Below are 20778 nucleotides of genomic sequence, written 5' to 3'. Positions count from 1 at the left end.
CCAATGCTCTGTTGAAAGGAAGTCACAGGCTTTCGATCTGAAGGATATCACATATTTTAATGAGAGAGAGACAGATGGTGCTGCTGGGTTTGAGAGTATCATATCGCTATCAGCTTTGAGGCTGGAGTATGTGATGCATGCCTTCTTCTGCAGTAATAATGAACCAAACTGGAGGGCTGTGCCAGTTCCCAAAGAATAGAATTAAGTGCATCTTCTTCCGCCTCGTTGTTTGCATATTAAATTATGCTCAAAATCAACAGTAGTATTTTTTTTTCCTGAAAAGTTGAGGAAAGCACAGGCCATGGTTGGTTAATAAAAACCAAAGACCCCATCCATGTTTGTTAAATGTGGGCCACTTCTACATCCCCAACTGTTAAGATTTTAAACCTGCCTGTGTTTGGTTTCCCTGTTTTTCCTCCTGAAGCTGCAAGAGAAATCGTCTGGTTAGAGAGAGAAGAGCGGGCCAGGCAGCACTACGAGAAGCACCTGGAGGAGCGGAAGAAGAAGCTGGAAGAGCAGAGGCTGAAGGAGGAACGGCGGAGGGCTGCCGTGGAGGAGAAGCGACGGCAGAGGCTCGAGGAGGACAAGGTGGGGTGCTGCCCTGGGGACACACGGGAGGCGCGTCTGTTTCAGAGACACAGCACATTAACTGTGAAGCTTCCCACCGAGGCGCCAGGATGCACAGCTAGAATGTCTGAGGCAGCAGATTTACCAGCAGTCACAGTTTCTAGGAGCTTCCCTGGTGGCTCAGACAGTAAGAATCCACCTGCAATGCAGGAGATGTGGGTTCAGTCCCTGGGTCAGGAAGATCCGCTGGAGAAGGGAATAGCTACCCACTCCAGTATTTTGGCCTGGAAAATTCCATGGACAGAAGAGCCTGGCCGGCTATAGTCCATGGGGTCACAAAGAGTCAGACACAACTCAGCAACTTTCACTTTCATAGTTTCTAGGGAGGTTGTGGTGTGGAAATCAGGTTGAGAATGATGTGATTGTCATTGTTTCCACAGGACCTTTGAAAGCTCATTTCTGTGGTCTGGACCTATAACTTATTTATGTTTACTTCATGCATGCTGAAATGTTAATCCCAGCAACTGGATTTCTGTAGGGCTTTACCATTTATAAATGTTTTCACATCAGTTAATCTCATTTAACTCTTACTCAACCTTTGAGTGTTTCCACTTTCTGTGGAAATGAAGATTTAGACTCAGAATGGCTAAGTTACACAAAGTCATACAGTCCATTAAATTGTGGGTTGGGATTACCCACATCCTCAGATTCTAGATTCTGTTTTTAAATACAGAACCACGTGTGTTACATGTCTGCCTAAACTAAGACCTGCGCTACGGGCTTATATGAGTTGATGGAAAAGCATCACACTCCCAGTAGTGTGCTAAGATGCTTCAGTCGTGTCTGACTCTTTGTGACCCTATAGACTGTAGCCCACCAGGCTCCACTGTCCATGGGATTCTCCAGGCAAGAATATGGAATGGGTTGCCATGCCCTCCTCCAGCAGATCTTCCCCACCCAGGAATGGAACCTGCGTCTCACGACTCCTGCATTGGTAGGCAGGTTCTTTACTGCTAGCACCACCTGGGAAGTCAGTGGTAATAGTAATAGTCCTTATTTTAAGTACCTGCTGTATGCCAAGGGCTTTATCAGCTGGAACCTAATAATTTCAGTAATCACCCACCCACCTCCATGTTGATAGTACTACTCTCACCTTAGAGTATAGAGTTTAGGAATCTTCTGAGTATTAGGAGTATTAAGGTTGAAATTTAAGTAGTACCTCTCATCCCACTCTGCCTTAAGTTGAAGAATCCTCCAACAACCAGGTAGAATCTAATCATCAACTCCTCTGTTCCTTTTAAAGGAACGTCATGAAGCCGTTGTGCGACGTACAATGGAGAGGAGCCAGAAGCCAAAACAGAAACAAAACCGGTGGTCATGGGGAGGTGCTCTCCATGGGAGCCCGAGCATCCACAACACAGGTAAATGGAGAATCCTCTTTCCAAAATTACTATTTTTTAAATCACAGTTACTTTTTTATTCTGTGTTTGTAAAAAAAAAACCTGCATAAATAATTAAGCTACAATGAAATGATGCTTCTACTGTTTGAGGATAAGAGGGTGATGGAGATAAGATAAGGTTCCCTCCCTCCACACAGGCTGCTTTTCTCATTTGTTACAAAGTTCTTTAAAGAAACAGAAATCTGTGCAATTTTTCTCAGCAACTATTTTCAGTTCTACATTATTTTGGTAATGTATTTGCATAGGGGTTTCAAGATTATGAAATGGGTTGACCAGTTTTGCCTTTTTCTCTGCGAGAATCCTAGCACTGTTTCTGATCAGAATCAATCCTACGAGATTATGAATTCTGATCCTAAAGTATATGCAACACGAAGGCTCTGCAAGTGGAAGTGCAGATTTCTGAAGCTAGAAATAATAGTGAATGTCCAAGTGATTCCTTGTACTTAAATTGACTTAAAATCCTACTGAAATTTGGACTTAGTGAAAGGCTTTATTTTTGTACTGTAAATTCAAAACACCTTGAATTTTACATAGTGTGTCAGTTTCATATGTGTAAGTCTAATAAGCTTTTTTTTTTTTAATTTACTTTGGAAAATCATTGTCTTACATTCTGTCCCCAGGTGGTTTTGTTGAATCATCATTCACCTTTCTCGATTTAGCAGGCCTGGACCACCACTTCACAACTTTTGGTGGTACTAGAAAACCTGGTACAGACCTCCTTGTGATTTGCTGATTGCCTGACCTGTAGCTAGCACCTCAGACTAGGGCCAGTTCATCAATAGCTGAACCATTGCCACCTTAGTCATAATGCATGCTTAATATCCTATTGCCTAGACCTAGATCTGGGACATGGCACAGTGTTTCTCAAGTGTTGATAATATAACTTGGGTGACTTAAAGGTATTGAAATAAAGTAATTACCTGTGATATGTTTACTTTCTCTTTAGATGATCATTTTGGATAAAACCTTAAAGAAACTGTTTTTTCACTGATAAATCACCTGAGGTCAAAGTACATCCAGTTTGGCTTTATTTCACTCTGCCTCCATCAGTACAGCTATTGTCACTTTCAGTTTTCATATAAGTAATTATGGATTTTTGTTTGTTTTTTCTATTCCCTTTCATTCCTAACATTCAGTGTATCTTCTATAACCTCATCATTTAAAAAATCTAAAAGCATATTGCCACAACTTTCTTTCCTATGCAGTGAATCAAATTTGAAAGCATGCTTTTTCCCCCTTGGCTCTTCGTGACCCAGTTGTATTTGCGGTGGGGCACATCAAATCTGTGGTCATGAGGATCATTTACATGTGATATTTCATTCTAGGTATAATTTTGCATATTTGTTCCATACAAAAAAGCCATCATGGTATATGCTTTTATAACCTTATTTTTCTTTTGTTTGGCTTCATGTTTTACATGTGCATGTTAAACAGGTAAACCTGTGCAGACTTTCAAGCTTTCTTTTTTTTTTTAACTGCAGTGTGTGACATGCAGTATCTTAGTTCCCCCGACCAGGGATCAAATCCATACCCACTGCAGTGGAAGCTGGAAGCCCTAACCACTGGCCTCCCAGGGAATTCCCTCCAACATTTTTGAGGGGATGTCAAGTTACTTGGCTTTACTTCTTGCTTCCATGCTTAGAGTTCAATATACGACCTCTGTTATTGCCACTCAGAGTTGTATTTGTGAGCTGTTGGATAAATCATTTTTTATTAGGGCTGTGAATTGGAGAAAATTGCTCCTATAATAGACATTTGAAAATAATGAGACTTTACCAAAATTCTCAATGGTCAGAATAATTTGCCGAGATTGCAAGAGCAGTAACCAGGTCTTGCTCATTTTGCCTACTCCTTACTTCACAACAATGCTAACTTGTGGTAGACACAACAAACAAATCCTGGAAATTAACTTTAATCTAGATCAAATCAATGTGTTGCTTGACTGTTCCCACATCAGCTAGCCCTGCTTTGTAAAGACTATACTTTTTAATCCAATTCTTCATAAATCCTTTTGTGAATTTGTGTTTTGTTCAGAGAGGGGGAAAAAAAGATTAAAGATTCTTATTTGTTAAGTAACATAATAAATACATATTTTATCTCCATAAATTTAACTATGTGTGATAGGCCTGCATATAGACACAATTTCCCCCAACTGAAGCTGAACATATAAAGCAATATCAGAAAATGTATTGCTATGAAATGTCCTAGAAATAACTTTCCTTATCCTTCTTTGTGTCCTTAAACCTCACATTTTGTCATTGTTTCTTTTGACATTTTACCCTAAGTCTTTTCTTTGTTAGGATTTCCCTAAGAGCCCATCCATTAAATGTGAATTTGAGTCACAGAAATGATGTTTGTTTTTTTTCTTTTGATGATTAAATCACTTCACATAAATCAGTGATACTTCAATAAATTAAATTTTTTTTTAAATTGCTTCAACTGTAAAGATGAATGCCTGTAGAAGATAGGAATATCTGATGTTGGTGGAAGACTTGCTTATCCCCTGTACACTGTAAATAATATCCAGAAGTGCTTATTCTGTGGGAGAAAGTTTAACCTATTTACTTCCAGGGTTAGTTTAGACAGGTGGGAACAGGGTTTGAAGGCCTCTCCCACAAGGAATATTTTGGTTTGTGTTCAGTTTTAGAAGAAGCTAACCATAGAAAATAAAACAAAATACATCAAAAGTCCTTTAACTTTGGCTAATATAGGTCAGAACAACTCCCTGCATCCTAAATAAATAAAATAATGATGTTTTTTAGACTTTCATTATATGTACTTGTATTCAGGGAATGTGATGTACACTAGTGAGCGTAGTTACAACTTGGTTCCACTGTTCAGAGAGCAAACCATCAGAGCTGATTTCTCCCTTTTATACAGCTATTATTTATCTTCTAACTTGAACTTGAATTACTCTAAAACTATCCAACAGCAATAAGAATATTATTAATAATGCTGATTGTCTTTGCATGGCCACCAATATTGTTAGGCAAGTTTGTGGGCTGATTCTATAATTCATCTATAAACCACACTCATCTCTGTGATCTAGGCACCCGGAGGTGGTCATTAGTAGATTTTAAAAAAGAAATGCTCTGGGGGCTATCCTTTCCGCACCTGCAGTGTTGCTTTGTTTGTTTCTGATTAATCTGTTTTACTATAGTGCACTTTAGTGCCCTTTGTAAAATGACTCTGCAAGCAAAAGTATCAGCAAATGCACAGACCCTGGTGTTTTTTATTCTAGTGTTTGCATTCTGTCTCACCAGCACCACTACTGCCCCATTGTTTCTCCTTTGGGAAATTATGAAGGCATTCACTTTTGTCGACCCACTTTTGCTTCATGGGCTATACCTCCGTCATTTTTGTTGCCCTCCACTGGTTTTCCTTTGGCCTTCCTCTGTTTGTTGTATTGTAACCATATGCTTGAATTTCCCTGGCTGACAAACTGGTGAACTGAATAGTTCTTTCATATTTTTATTCTGTATTTTTATTTTCCTATAAGAAAAATGAGTATTATTTCTAGCCTTTAAGTTACCTTAAAACGTCCACTTAGAAAACTGTGCTATGGTAAAGATCTAGCCATAGAGCTGAAAGCATCCAATCCTAGTTTTTCCTTCCATCAGTGAACTAGGAAATTGCAATCCTGCATGCTGGCTGTCAATTAGCATTATCTCCATTTGTTTTAGATCCAGACAGGCGGTCAGTTTCCACCATGAATCTTTCGAAACATGTTGATCCCGTCATTAGCAAGCGGCTCTCCTCTTCATCTGCAACTTTACTAAATTCTCCAGATAGAGGTACAGTCAAAAGGAAAACAAAAAAAGTGTTCTGTTATTTCCTTAATGCTTTTATTTTCTGGATGTTTACAGCTAAGAATAAGCATCTGAAGTTGCTTTCCCTACGTTTCTTAAATAGGAAGAAAAAAACTTCAGAGTAAAAAAGCAATAAACGTCTGAGCAGCATTTTCCTTGCGACAAGAACATTTCTCATTTTAGAACTTGGCTGAATGATTGCATTTAGCAGTGATGAAAAGCGGTGCTTCTCTCAAGTTTTTAGTACAGGATTTTACAGCTCCAGAAATCACCCACTTATCCACCAACATGCTAATAATCTGTTATGAACATTTATTTCATTTCAATCAGATTGTCTTTGACTTTTCATCTGTACTTGGGGAATTCCAGGCATTAACGTTCTAAAAAATCTTTTTAAATGATTCATGTTGGCAGATTTCATTTTGCTAGCTTATTTTTCCTTTAACCAAACCTTTCTTACTGCATTTCTTGTGTGTGTGACTGGTTTTTTTGGTGTCCATTCATTTAAAGGGATATGGTCCAACTTTAAGAATATCATTATGTAAGCCTCCTAAAAATTTCAATATTCATAGTCCTCCAGTTAACATTTTATTTGAATTTTGAGTTTTATTCATCTAATGGATTTACAGTACATGAATGCTGAGTTACTTATTAAAGTTTCATTCTACATATTTATATATCATAGAATGAAAAATCAAGCTTTTAAGATAAGCTACTTGTTTTACGTAACTAAAACAATTTTAAATTTGAAAAACCAAAGAATTACTGTGCAATATAAAAACACATACGCTTTGAAAGTAACAAATTGTGGTTTTGAGTGTTTTATTAAGAAACTTATTGGTTTTGAAGTGTTTATAGTCTTTAAAAAAGATTGTAATGTGTGCATGTTCTATATGTGTGCATGTGTATTTGTATATTTTGTATCGTATAAAAGTTATGGTGTCATTGTAATGTATAATATAATGTGTTGATGTTAGAATTAATCTCTCAAAGCAGTAAACGTTTGAACAACTTCCAGTTCTTGCCTTTTAACTTAAATCTTTTTTTTTTAACCTAGTTTGCCTAAATCATTGATATTAGATGGGCCTTTTATATGTTAGGGGAAAGTATTATGAATTGAAGCTCCTTTCATAAGTAGCCTTTATTTTGAAGCCAATTCCCTTTGTGTAAAATATAGCATACTATTCTTAGCAGTTGTCTATTCCTCTTTTCTTTGGAATTGGCCACTTAGCACTTGAATTTTATATTCTTGTGAACATGGATCTAAGACAAACCATAATCGGGATTTCACAGTAATTTTCAGTTAAACCTTGCTTATTGATTCCGTAGCTGAAATTGGGGCAATGTTGGGAGTGGGGGTAAACCGACCAGTATTCTATCCACACTTCTATGGAATGACAGTACTGTGTCAGCTAGTATCTGACACATGATGGTATCTGTGTCAGATCTTAGAAATGGGAAGAATTTGGATGGCTCGACCGGATGGCAGAGTCCCTGAGAGGTGAAGGGCCTGACTTTGTAACCGGCAGGTTAATCACAGAGAAGGGGGTTAGAGCAGAGACCACCAGCTCCCAGTGCTTGCTGCTGGGCTGCATCTGCAGTTCTCTCCTTCATGGATGTCCTTCCTTAGATTAATCCTGACTCCAGCCTCTTTGCCTTTGGGTGAGGTTAAGGGTCAGGGAAAGTTCAGCAAGCAGTGAATAGCTGGAGCCAGGAAATTGCCCCTTGAATCATGGTTCAGTTCAGTCACTCAGTCGTGTCCAACTCTTTGCGACCCCATGAATCACAGCATGCCAGGCCTCCCTGTCCATCACCAATTCCCGGAGTTCACCCAAACTCATGTCCATCGAGTCGGTAATGCCATCCAGCCATCTCATTCTCTGTCTTCCCCTTCTCCTCCCGCCCCCAATCCTTCCCAGCATCAGAGTACAGGTCTGTAAAACCTGATGCCAAGCTAAACTAAAAGGACAAGGAGGACAGCACTAAATTTGGGGGTTCCACTTCTCTGCCCCCGTTTCAAAAGAACTGTGACCCAGTTCTGGTTTAACTGGTGAGGTCAGCCTGGAAAAAAAAATCCGGTTCATCCAGAGGCTCCCATGTGGTTCAGGAAGCAATTTTTTTTTAAGTTAGGCAGAACTTTAAAAAGTGAGAAGGCTCTGTCTTTTAATGAGAATAGAAGTCTTCTGCATTTGAATTTCTCTAATTTGAGAGATCTACTTAATTTAGTTAGTATAATTTCTTTTCTGCTATTTGTTAAATTCAATTATGCTTTATTATCGAAATAGAAAGCATTCTTATCAAATTATTAGAGGCTTTTAGAGTCTAGTCTTTAGAGAGTGTACACCATTACTAGATTGCTTGAGGTTTCTCAGCCCTACAACACAGGCCTTAAAGGTGATGTTAAATTGAAACTCTGATACTATCAAAGTTGACATTCAACTGAAATGCTCTGCTGGTTATTCAAAATGCTGGAATATTTCCATACCAGTTGGTAAATATCCACTTCCCCCAGCTGTACTTCCCCAGGCCCTCCAGAGCTAAAGGGGTTAAAGAGTGTTACCTACTAGCTCTGTGCCTTGCCCCATCAGTTTTTATATATTTTGTTTATCACACCTGGATATAGAGTTACATAGACGGATAAAATGACCCTAGTTAAAGGAAACCCCTGATTACTAAAGATTTCTGTAATTGCTGCAACAGAGACAATGTTGCCACTGGGAATTTTTGCATTAAAAGTGTTTATTATTAAGCTTCCTTCTTCACCAGTTTTTTTTTTCCTCCCCCTCAAGGAAGACGGAGCGTTTGAAAAAAATAAGAAGGAAATTGGCTACTCTTAGCTGAAAATTAGTCCATACATTTTCTTCCCCCCAGAATCTAGATTAGAAGACATGCTGGTAGAACTGAAGCTAATTCTGCCCGCATGTTCTATTTGACCTGAGAATGGGTGTTTTTTTTTTTGTTGTTACTGTTTTAGTTCAAACTATGCCATCATGTGAAAAAAAATGGAAGATTTCATAGAACACTTCAGGATGTAACAATATGTGCCTGATTTCTACCTGGCACCCATCATTAGGAACTAAATAGTGATTTCCTGCTTGTGGAGGAACAGGGCAGCACAAATATCTGTAATGTTTAGTTGCCTCCTTGGACCAGATTGTCTAGTAAGGGAATTGTCAATATCTCACTTTAACTGCTTAAGGAGGATCAATACTATAGTTGTTTCATGAGAATTAATACCTTTTCCCTCAGCAGCTTATCTCAAGATCAGGCCCTTCTAGGCTGAAAAAAATTCAAGTAACTCTCCTGTACTAACCTTTACTAAAAATTTATCTTATGGTGGAAGAGATCTATTTCTGTCTTGCTCAGGGCATAGTTAAGAATATGGTAGAACTGGAAGCATATTTCTCCTAGCAACATCTTTCATTCAGAGTTTTGAAGTTATTAAAACAAATCTCTTTGAATTTGCTTTAAACCCAAGTCAAAGAGGGTGTTTAATGATCTTCATTTGAAGCAGATTCTTTGGTTGATGCCTTAAAGACGAAACAGAAAATACAGCAATTGAACTTCTTAATCGAGGAGAAAAAGCGGACATGTCTTTTCAATGACAGATCATCTCTGCAGTTTTGAGTCATTTATTCTACAGAGTTTATCTAAGAAAAGGAAGGATTCACCTCTTCTTTCCTTTGTCATCTACTGAAATTACAATTCTGTTGAGGATTTTAATTTAATCCTAATTACTTTCCCCACTGATTTAATTCTCTGAATGTATTCTAATTTTAAATTAGATTATGTTCTGTTGACACACACACTGCCATACTATAGCTTATAATGGCACATATCCTATTGTGCATTCTACCAACTGTATTATAATAGTTTTTATAACAGATGTTTTTTATTTATGTCTTCATATCAACAGATAAGGTTTAGTTTAACCATGAAGACTCTCCCCCCAAAACCCAGAAAATCTAATAAACTATTCACTAATTCTTAAATTTACCAGTGCCTGATCAAAACGGCTACTCTTTTAAAATAAAGTCAGGTAATTAAAGCACTTACTGGAGGTTGGTACCTCCCTTTGAAATGGCAGATATTTTCTATAACAACCTTTAACACTGGATGGCTTCTATTAAGTAAAATTAATTTTCTGGAAGTTAGAAGTCATTTCTTTAAAATATAACATATATAAAAACTTATAAGAATAGTTGCTCCAGAGGCCAGAGGACTTGCACCTGCTGTTTGCGGTGTACAACAGAGTAGCCTTGTCAGGTTTAGACAGTTTTAAAGGTTTTTATAAATGATTTGGGAGTATGTTCTAAAATATACAGTCCTCCCTTGGTAGCTACGGGAGGTTAGTTCCAGGAACTGCTGCAGACATCCAGATCCTCAAATGCTTGAGCCCCGTAGTGACCCCTCTGCATCTGCAGGTTCTGCATCCATGGATACCAAGGGCCGACAGTATACTTAGTGGGAAAAATCCACATATAAGTGAACGTGCAGTTTAAGCGGTGTTGTTCAAGGGTCAAGTCTATATGATCACTTTATTTTAGTGATATTTGTAGGATTTTGCAAGCTTTTTTCTCGATATCTTTGGAAAGGAGCTTTTGTATTTTCATAGACCATTACTGGAAGCCAAAAGCATAAGCAAAGTAATTTATTTGTAATTAGCATGCATTTCCTAACAGTGGCCTTGAGAACCCCAGTACAATTTGGGACTCTACTACATCATATCATTTTAAATTTATTTTCTGGATTCTTCACACACCCACTAGTAATTTCCAACATTATGGTTACATTGGATTTTGGCTTTTATATCTTAATTTTATGTTCAGCTTTATCCTTATCCTCCATCAAAAGTTTTATGTTCTTGCCAAACCAGGGACCTGAAAGAACCTGCTTGCTGAATGGGAAAGACAAAAGTTCCATGCAGAACTTTACATGAGTCCTCTTTCATTCTATTGTATCTAATTCCGCCTCTCCCAGTTACCAACCTAGCAGTTCATGGAGATGTAGCAAGATCTAATGGAGACCCTTTGTATCTTTATTTACATATTTCCAGTCTCACATTAAGCTGCCCAAGCCTGTGTTGAACTTGACATGCAGGATACTTAGGACGCCCTTTGGCTGAGGTGTATGCCTTAGGCCCATTGCCCATCCCGATGAGGGCAGCTAGGTTCAATGGACTCAGAGAAACATGCCAAACCCGCTTGAGATTGTTCTGTTTTGTTACCTGTTGACTCCATAGACAGGTGGTTAGCAAAAGCCTTGTCCATAAACCTAATATAGAGCCTGCCACAGACTTAACACCTTGAAGAGAGCCAACCTTATGGAATAGCCATTCCTCTGAGCAGAGTCCCTCCTGCCCCAACTCTGTACCACCTTCCTCGCCGGACAAGCCTCTCTTGTCGAGGTTTCTCTCCAAGGCCTGGGAAGTGAAAGGGGTTATGCCCTGCACCCGCCTCGCCCCTGGAAAGAGCACTTCTAACATTTCGCTTATGTGGTGACGTTTAGCTCGCCGCCTGCAGCTCAGTCCGTGGGAGAGCAGCGTGGTTAACAGACTGCTGACGCCCACACATGCGTTCCTGGCCAGAAGTAAAAGCACAGCGGCCTTGTCTGGAGATTCAGGTAAAACTGTCAAGGTTCAACTTTCTCAGTGAGGTCAAGTCCTCCTTTAGAAGCCCTCTCTGAGCCGCCCAATTTTCATCTAATCGCATCTCAGTTCTTCCCATTGTGTGCTTCTCCTCCTCCTGGTGGGATGGCGTTGGAAATATTTGTGCTGGTGTTGGTTTCATGCCCCTGGCATTGTTCCTCTGCGCTTCCATCTTAGCATCTTATCTGGACACCAGATGCCAGGCGGACAAAGGATGTTCCTCCCTGTGATCAGGTGGCTCCAGAGGCTTCTGTCAGTTCCTAACTGCTCATAATTAGAAAATCCTATCCCTTCCCTTCCTTTCTGCCTTCGCAACTGAGGAGATGATCAAAGGTAGAAATAATTTAAGATTGAATACTACTTTGTGGACTTGGGGGTAATATCAAAGCACAAGCCTATTTAAGCGTAGTGTTTCATAAATGTGGCCGTGGGCTAGCCACTTACCCTCCCTGGGCTAGGCTTTTATATGTAATCGAGGAATAGTACCCTTTCAAAACTCTAAGAGTTGTGGAGAAGGCTAATTACAGTGTTCTTAGTTGTTACATTACTTTGAAAATATGTAAAATGTGCCAAGTACTAGTTATTATAATTAGTTATAACTACTCTACTTTTAAAAAATGTAAGACATGCCTGAATGAGCCAATTAGTTTAATGAGAAGTTCGTATAGTCTACACCTAGCTGGAAAGAAACATACATATTAGGCTTTTGGCAGTGTCTCTCTCAAAGTGAGTTGACTTAGGTTTTCCCAAATATCCATGTGACCAGCCCTCATCTTTGGTAAGTAGGAAACTGCATTGCCTCCTCATAAAGCTCCCTTTAAAAAGGCTTTGCCTTTGCAAGCCTCTTCATGTTCACTAACCCTCTTTTTTTTTTGTTAATAATAAGTCTTGGTAGTTTTATGACGTCTTTCATCTATAGTGCCCAGTGAGCTAGTGTCTACCTGACTTCTCACAGTACCCCTGGGAAGCAGTCAAGAATAGGCAAGTACAGGCATTCCCACCACCTTCCTATGGAAAGCAAGAGATTGACAATAAGTGGCTTGCACCAGAGCCACTGAGGTGGACAAGATCTTAGATGTACTTAGATGTACATCTAAGCATCTTGTGATGTTCTGTGTACCATCATGCATTCAACTAGCTGGACCACAGCGATCTGTGTTTTCTGTAAAGCAACTCTTCTGCCAGCTGTCCCATTGCATCTGAGATTTTTCTGGAGGAAAAAGTACAAGATAATTTATGTTTATGCCCGTTTTGTTGTACTAACATACAAGTCATGAAAGCTTTTCTTTATGTCCAGCTAATTGAAGAACCTTTGAAACTGCTTTTCCGTCATGTTTCATAGGGTCCAAATAGTTTGTCTCTTGTGCCTCTGAACCTCCGCTGTGCGTTGTTTCATACTAAAGGACTGCCTCACAGCTAAAAAAAAATTGTCTTCCTTTGCTATTTCTGTCATCACTAACTTTTGTCAATTCTTTCACTCTTCCTCTAGTCTCTTCCAACACCATTTCCTCATTTTCCACCCATTCGACTTGCCCGTCTTCCCACCTTCCGTCATCGTTATGCTCAATCAAGGTGCTTTTTAATCTGCTAACTGGCTCTTGTTTGCAACTTTTACATCCTCCCTTTCACAAACTGATACATTTTTGTCATTTATTCTATTGTGAAGCAATGCCATACATAGCCTTTACTTGTTTGTTTTATTAACACTTTCCTTAGATCATTGTTACCTATTAATTGCATTGATACAGTTGATATTTAATGAGCCAAAACTGTGGTGTTTAAAATTTTCCCTTTAAAATTATTTATGTTAATGTCTCTCACATTTATCTTGTCAAAAATACTTTTCCCATCACTTTTATTTTTCCAACTCCTCTCTTTGATTTTTTTTCTTGTCCTCCTATTCTTATGTCTTTCCTTCAGTTCACCTTATATCCAATTGCCACTGGCAAGAGGATGACCTCCATCTAGAACCAGGGTGATAATAGCAGATCAAAACAGCCACCCTTACCCCTAGGGTGTCCAGTGATTGTAAATTCCCAGAACAAGTAATAAGAGCAGTTGAAAATTGGAAATCAGTCTCATATGTTTCATTTGTGACCACTGCTTTGGGTTGATTTTTCCTTGCCCATTTTTTTAAAATACATTTAAGATATATGTGATTGTTGGAGCTCAGGATTAAATAATATGAATTAACATAAGCAAAAAGCAGTTTAGGATAGTACCTGCACATAGTAAGCACTTAACAAATGTTATGCTGCCATGTAGTTATTCTCTCTGCTGTACATCAACCACATGAACTGTATTATCTTTTCTCTGCAGTCATTATTTCAAATAGAAGATACCAAATGAGTTAAATTAATGCATACTTACTACCAAAAGTAGAAAGAAATACAGATATTGTGGAAGACTTGCTCAAAGACATTTCCAAAAAAGAAATTTTATGTTTTGGGATATGGAGGGCACTCTATGAAGAAAAAAACAAATATTGCTCTTCCGTTTCCTTCAGAAAGGCAAGATCATTAGAACTATTGATTTAAAGGTTTCAGGTTTTTCAGTACTTGCTGTTAAGAATAGCAATGAATTCCATGAAATGTAGTCTCCTTAGAATTAACCAGACAATATTTCTTGAACAATTAAATTCGAGGATTTTTGCACAGACTACATCAGGTAGGTTTCTTCCTTTCCTTCATATTCACTCAGCACTGTAATAAAGAATGAACCAGTGACATGATGAGATTGGTTTACAGCCATGATAGTCTCAGGAAATGTTCCATAGATACCCCCTGAAATTATTACTTCCCACTAGAGGAAAAAGAAATCATATTTCTGGGCTTCATTCCTTTTTCAGTGTCAGACCCATAGTCTCAGAGAAGGGCTGTCATCTAGGGTTTCTTGATCATTGAGCAGTTAATGACCTCTGGCTGTGCCCTGGGCTGTGTGTGCCTCTCTTGCTCATAAATCCCACAGAAGTGCCTTGTGCTAGGATGTTCATCGTTAAAGGCACTGGATTGGATTGGAAGGGGTTTGCATTAATGAACTCTTCCCTCGTCTGGGAAGGACAAGTGCTTTGTTGTGGCACTTAAGAAAAAGGTTAACTTTTCAAATCATTTTGCTTGTGATCACAGTAAGCCAAATGACGAGAGGGTCTCCTTCACAACATAAAGGAAACTTCCTTTACCATTAAGGTCCGAAGCAGAGCTTTATGTCAGTTTACAAGTAGGACATATATCTTTTGAGGAGAACTGAGGGAATGCAAAGTGTTTCAGCTTATCCAAGAAATAAGAGTTCTGTTTTCAGATAATGGGAAGACAGTGCCGTTTCCAGTCAATCCACTGCCTTGACCATTCAGTGATAACCACAAGATGCTGCAAGGCATTTAATGAAAGAAAACACAAGGGTTAAGATGCAATCTGATGGACTTTCTGTCTATAGACTAAACCAAAATAACGTATTTTTAACCATAATTCTGAAATTAAGATTACTTTGAATTTGTCTTATGAACTTTTGAGTTTTGAATTTAACTTAATACTATGATATTCAGTTGATGTAATAGTTTCTTTAAAGAGTTGCTACAATGGCGAGGGTTGGGTTAAGTCATAATATGGTCCAGATATATAGTATTCCCATCAGTAGTCATGTTTGTCTTATTTTCCTAGAAAACGAGATTTCTGGATGAAATATGAAAATGAACCTTGGATCATTAGTACCCAAATGTCTTATACCTATCCTGTGTTCTGTGAATTTCTTTAACCCCATTGTTACTCAGAATCAACCAATTGATTAATGACAATGTTCCTTTGAAAATAAGGTCAGAAACTATGTGGTTTTCACAAAACAAAAATCTCATCTTAAGTAAAACTGTAACAGCCATTCATGATTCAACTTTATTTTTGGCAATTCTGACATTCATGTTCTCTTCACTGTTTTAAATGATGACATCCCATTTCCCTATATGTTCCTCTGCTTGTTATGAACCGTCCAATGCCTTGGCTTTTGGGGAAACCCAAAAGCATACATTTGATTTGCCTTTAAGTAGATAAAACATTTACAGAACTTTTTTTCTGGAAAGTATTAGTTATTCTTGTAGCAAGTCTTCACACCTGATGAGATTTGGTCATTTAACATTTTAAAAATTCAGTTGCTTTTTTCCCCCACTGGCTGTTGAATTTTACTCCCAAAATAGCTGCAATAAATCTTGCTTGCCTGCTTGCTCACTTGCTGTCTTTCCACCTTTTGTTCCATCTGAAAGCTAATTAGGAAAAATCTGATTATAAACAACCCTTATCTTCAAATTATCTGTCACTAATATAGCATTTTACCAGAACCATCTGTTTATAGGAATATAAGGCCATTGCTTTCTGTACGGTTGACGTCTGCATCTTTAATTAAAGTATTTAAATAGCCAAATAGTTTATCTATTCCTGATTTTCCACTTGGACGTGCCCTCCTTTTGGACACACCGTAAGTAGGACCGTGAGGAGAGCTGAGCGTGATGGTTCTGGAGGCCGTTAGGTAATAACACTTCTCCCTGCTTTTCTCTCTCTGCTTTGCTCCCTGTCCTGGCCCTGCTTTTGGCTCTCCTTCACCTGCTCCTCTGGCACTCTTGTGTGTAAAACAATCACCTGCACCCTAGTTATCCCCATTTGTCCTCGTTCAGCGTCTTGCAGCCCCATCAACATCACGCCCTACAGAGCTGCCCACTCCAGAAACCCACTGGAGCGACCGAAATTCTTTGTAACACCACCCGAGGGCTCCGCGCGGAGGAGGACGGTCCACGGCCCGGCGGTGAGTAGCTCTTTGGGAGCAAGCCCGGCGAGTCTGCGCTGTTGTTGCGCAGAGTGGACGCCGCCCCGAGGTGCATTACGCGTGTCAGAGCGGCCCCGCCGCCATCCATCGGCCCGTCTACCCCACCAGTCTGGAGTCTGCCTGGCTGAGCAGTCCTGCCCTTACACTTCGCCCCCCCTTGGGGATTCTGCTCCCACAGGAAATCTAAATCTGAAGAGGAAAACTGTTCTTTGTTCAAGCATGTCTGAGTGGCTGGACTGCCATCTGAGTGCTTCGAAACAAATAAGTGCAATTCCAGTATACTTTCTGTGTGAAAGTAAGAAAAGCTTTGAAGGGGAAGTGGGCCTGGACTGCTGCCTTTGCATTTTATTCCAACCATATCCAGAAGCTGGCTGCAGTCTAAGTGTGGTTCACTAAAAAGCAAGATAAAGACTTTTTGTCTGTTTAGCTAATCCATGTCAAGGCCCAGATCTTAAAATATAGTGACAAAGTATTTTGAAAACACTAATTACCTGCTAAGTAATTCTTGAAAGGCTGTTGGGCTCCGTTACAGAGTCACATTTTGCAAGTGAAGAATATAATTTGTACTTGTTGTTACTGGCAGGGTGGCTGAACTAACCTCAATTTTCACCATGCTGTAAATGCAGTGAGGTCACTTGTATGTCTCCAGGAATATTTCTTCTTCTTTAAGCCATGTATTATTTGGCACCTGTTGAAAGATGTAGACATTTGTATTTTAGTGTTAAAGGGACCCCCCAGTCAACCAGGAGATCTCATTGCCCCTCTCTCATGGTAATAGCATGACCCATGAAAGGCTGGAACAATGCTTTTTTCAACCGTAACTTCCCAGAGCAGTTCAAATGTATAAAGCTGATGGACACTTAAAAGGATTTTGCTTAGACCTTTGAGGATAATTCAAGAGTTGTGAGAGTTTGATGGCTTTGCCTATGGGCAGTTTTCTTTCAAGCCCCTCAAGCTTTCAGGAATCAACGTTTAATTCATGATTGAGTCAGACCTCCAGCCCTTGAAGCCAGAGTGAAACTACCTTTGAAGTCTGGGAAGTTTACCATCATTAGCACGCTGGTGCTTCAGAAAGCCTAGCTGTGGCCAAATAGCAATAGTCAAACAGAACAGCTTTGGCCCTGAACACTGGATACTTATTGGGTAGGGAAAAGTGTTTACCAAAGGAAAAATATCTTGTTAGAGATTTAAAGGAAAATTAACACACCAGGAGGAAAGTGTAAGAGCCAATCCTCCAACAGATTAGATGAGAGGGATTTGTCATCACTTGATCCACAACCTGTATTTTCTCACCAGTTTTGTTTTGTCTTTTCCGTGCCTCTTTCTTTCTGTATTTGATCTATTGGCTACCTTTTCATTTCTTTACAATTAAATATTTAGGCAAATACTTACTGTCAGAAAACGACTCACATAATTTATATTTCAGAGCTGCACTGCAGAATTCAACCAAGCACTTGAAAATGTGACTAATGAGACTGACAGGTCAAATTTGAAATTTATCTTTTAAACAATTTTTAATTGTGACAAAAAAACAAAATTTACCTTCTTAACCGTTTTTAAGTGCACAGTTCAAAAGTGTTAAGTATATTTACATTGTTATGCAACCAATCTCCAGAACTTTTTAAATCTTGCAAAACTGAAACTGTATCCACTAAACAATAACTTTCCGTTTCCTTATCCCTCAGCTCCTGGCCAGCACCATTTGACTATGAATTTGATTACACTGGATACCTCACATGAATGAAACCATGCTCCATTTGTCTTTTATGACTGACTACTTGCACTTAGCATAATATCCTTAAGTCTGTCCTTCCGTATTGGAGCATGTGACAAGATTTCCATTCTTTTTAAGACTAGTAACACTCCACTGTGTATGTGCTTATACACACAAACATATGTATTGACACACCACATCTTGTTAATCTGGTCATCTGTTGATGGATATTTGAGTTGCTTCTTCCTTTTAGATACTGTGAATAGCATGGCTGTGAACTTGGGTATGCACATATTTCTTTGAGATCCTGTCTTCGGTTCTTTTGAATATGTACCTGATTGTTGGATCTTATGGTAATTCTATTTTTAATGTTTTAAGTAACTGTATACTGTTTCTCATAGTGACGATACCATTTATTTACATTCTAGCCAACAAGGTACAAGATCTTCCACTTTTTCACATCACCAGCAATATTTGTTTTGTTTTTTAAATAGTAGCCTAAGGAGTGTGAGATGATCTCATTATGGTTTCGATTTGCATGTCTCCAATAGTTAGCGATGTTGAGCAATTTTCTATGTGTTGTTGGCCATCTGTATATCATCTTTGGAGAAAAATCCAATCAAGTCCCTTCCCCATATTTTTAATCTTAATTTTTAATTTTTTAATCTTATTTTTAATTTTTATTGGAGTTTTTATATATTATGGATATTCCTTATCAGATATATGATTTGCAAATATTTTCTCTCATTCTTTAGGTTGCCTTCTTACTCTGTTGATTGTATCTTTTGATGCAGTTTTTAAGTTTGTAGTCCCATTTTTCTATTTTGTTGTTGTTGTTACATGTGCTTTTGGTGTCATATCCAAGAAATTATTACCAAGTCCAATATTATGACTCTCCCCATTTTTTTTCCTGGGAATTTTATAGTTTGAAGTCTTAGCATTTAGGTTTTTTAAGCATTTGAGTTCATTTTTGTATGTGGTGTAAGGTAAGGGTCCAACTACATTCTTTTGCATGTGGATATCTAGTTTTCCCAGCACCATTTGTTGAATAGACTATCTTTTCCCCATTAAGTGGTCTTGGCACCTTTGTCAAGGCTCCTTTGACCATATACTCAAGGGTTTATTTTTGGTGGTCTATTCTGTTCCATTGGTCTATAAGTCTGTTTTTATACCAGTACCATATTGTTTTGATTACCATTGCTTTGTAATATGTTCTAAAACCAGAAAATGTGACTTCCAACTTTGTTCAAGGCTGTTTTGTCTATTCAAGGTCCCTTGAGATTCTATATGAGTTTAGGATGGAGTTTTCTATTTCTGCCAAAAAAAAAGATGTGGCCTTTTGATAGAGTGTATTGATTCTGTAGATTGCTTATAGTAGTGATATATTAGCAATAACAAGTCTTCCAGCCTATGAACATAAGAGGTGTTCCCATTTATGTTGCATCTTCTTTAATTTCTTTCAGCAGTGCCTTCTAGTTTTTACCATAGATGTCTGCCATGTCCTAGGTTAAGTTTATTCCTACATATTCTTTTTTTGATGCTGTTGTAAATGGTATTGTTTTCTTAATTTTCTTTTTAATTTTATTTGGTTTATCTAAATTCACCTGACTGCTCTTGAGCACTTGAAATACATTTGTGAGACTGAACTTAACATTAAATTTTAATTAATTTAGGTCCAAATTCAAATAGCCAAATGTGGCTAGTGGCTACCATTTTATTCAGTGTAGATGCAGAATATTTCTATCATCCCAGTTCTTTTGTACAGTGCTACCTTGGAATATCTGTTTATATTGTCTCTCTTGTAGGTTATTTGTATTCTAAACCTAACTCTAACTGTAAAATTAAAGTCTTTGTCCTGCTGGTAAGTTGTCCAGACCATTGACATGGGCAGCTTGCTGTGTATGTTTCCACCTCAGTCTTGTGGAAAGTGTTAACAGGAAAGATTATTATACAAACCACTGGCTATTAACTCAGATCAGGATAAGAATTAGGAGCACCTTCACATGGGTGGAACTCAAATAAGTGATTGAGTCTAAGACCAACAGAAAGACATTTGAAAGATATTTGTGACTTTAGCCACATTAAAATGTTTTGAGAAAAAGAAAAGCAATTCAAGCAACTTAACCCCAACGTCCCTTGGGAAGGGAAGCATAATTGCCACCCTGTACTCTTGCAAAGAGCATTCCATATGGTGGCTACTGCTTCAGCTACCCAAGGACTGCAACTGTTCTCCAAGACTGCCTCCTGCCTTCTGGTACCAGAGATGGGGACAGAAGGTGGTCATGCAGCTGCAAGTGATATAGAGGGGGCACATGCCCTGTGAAGCTCTTTCTTGCCCCATCCTTCATTTGTTTTATTTAGAAATTCTGGGGAAATGTTGAGTATTATTTGACAGTGAGGTGTTTTCCCCCACCTATAGTCCAGCCCATCAGTTAGGATGCTACTAAGGAAAAGAGAAGCAGTTAGAAGAAATGCTGAAGGGAACAAAGCGGGGATGGGAGTGGGGGGCGGGTGATGGAGAAGGTGGGTGATGCTTAAGCCAGTCAGGAAGGAGAGAAAAGAAGGTACACACCAGCTTGTTGGCCCTGAAGCTAAATGATGTTCTGTCTCTAACCCAACACCCTCAGTCTGAGTTCCTGCAAGGATCCCACTGAGTGAAGGGCTGCTAGACATCTACACAGGTGTCTCCAGCAAGCGTTCATTGCCCTCGCAGAACACTGTCCGCCATGTTTCAGATACTTGGAATGAGTCTCTCTTGCCGTGTTCCTTGTTTGG

At 38.8% G+C, this 20778-nt stretch overlaps 1 protein-coding gene across 4 annotated transcripts in view; it reads left to right on the top strand.

Moving 5' to 3' along the window:
- Nucleotides 1-20778, top strand: part of MAP7 (microtubule associated protein 7) — a 177797-nt gene that overhangs the window by 142860 nt on the left and 14159 nt on the right. For 3 of the 4 annotated variants that reach the window (XM_055432820.2, XM_055432819.2, XM_055432818.2), the window contains exons 4-8: nucleotides 425-588; nucleotides 1871-1988; nucleotides 5711-5821; nucleotides 11345-11458; nucleotides 16141-16268. In XM_055432820.2, the coding sequence (XP_055288795.2) occupies nucleotides 425-588; nucleotides 1871-1988; nucleotides 5711-5821; nucleotides 11345-11458; nucleotides 16141-16268 (635 nt within the window). The remainder of the gene's footprint in view (nucleotides 1-424; nucleotides 589-1870; nucleotides 1989-5710; nucleotides 5822-11344; nucleotides 11459-16140; nucleotides 16269-20778) is intronic. The other variant, XM_055432821.2, reaches the window with a different exon arrangement.

The sequence above is a fragment of the Moschus berezovskii genome, chromosome 10 (genome assembly GCF_049115385.1).
Source record: "Moschus berezovskii isolate FMDL1 chromosome 10, NW_MosBer_1.0, whole genome shotgun sequence".
Lineage (NCBI taxonomy): Eukaryota > Metazoa > Chordata > Mammalia > Artiodactyla > Moschidae > Moschus > Moschus berezovskii.
The sequence above is the reverse complement of the archived record's forward strand: the minus strand, read 5'-3'. Positions and strand labels throughout refer to the sequence as shown.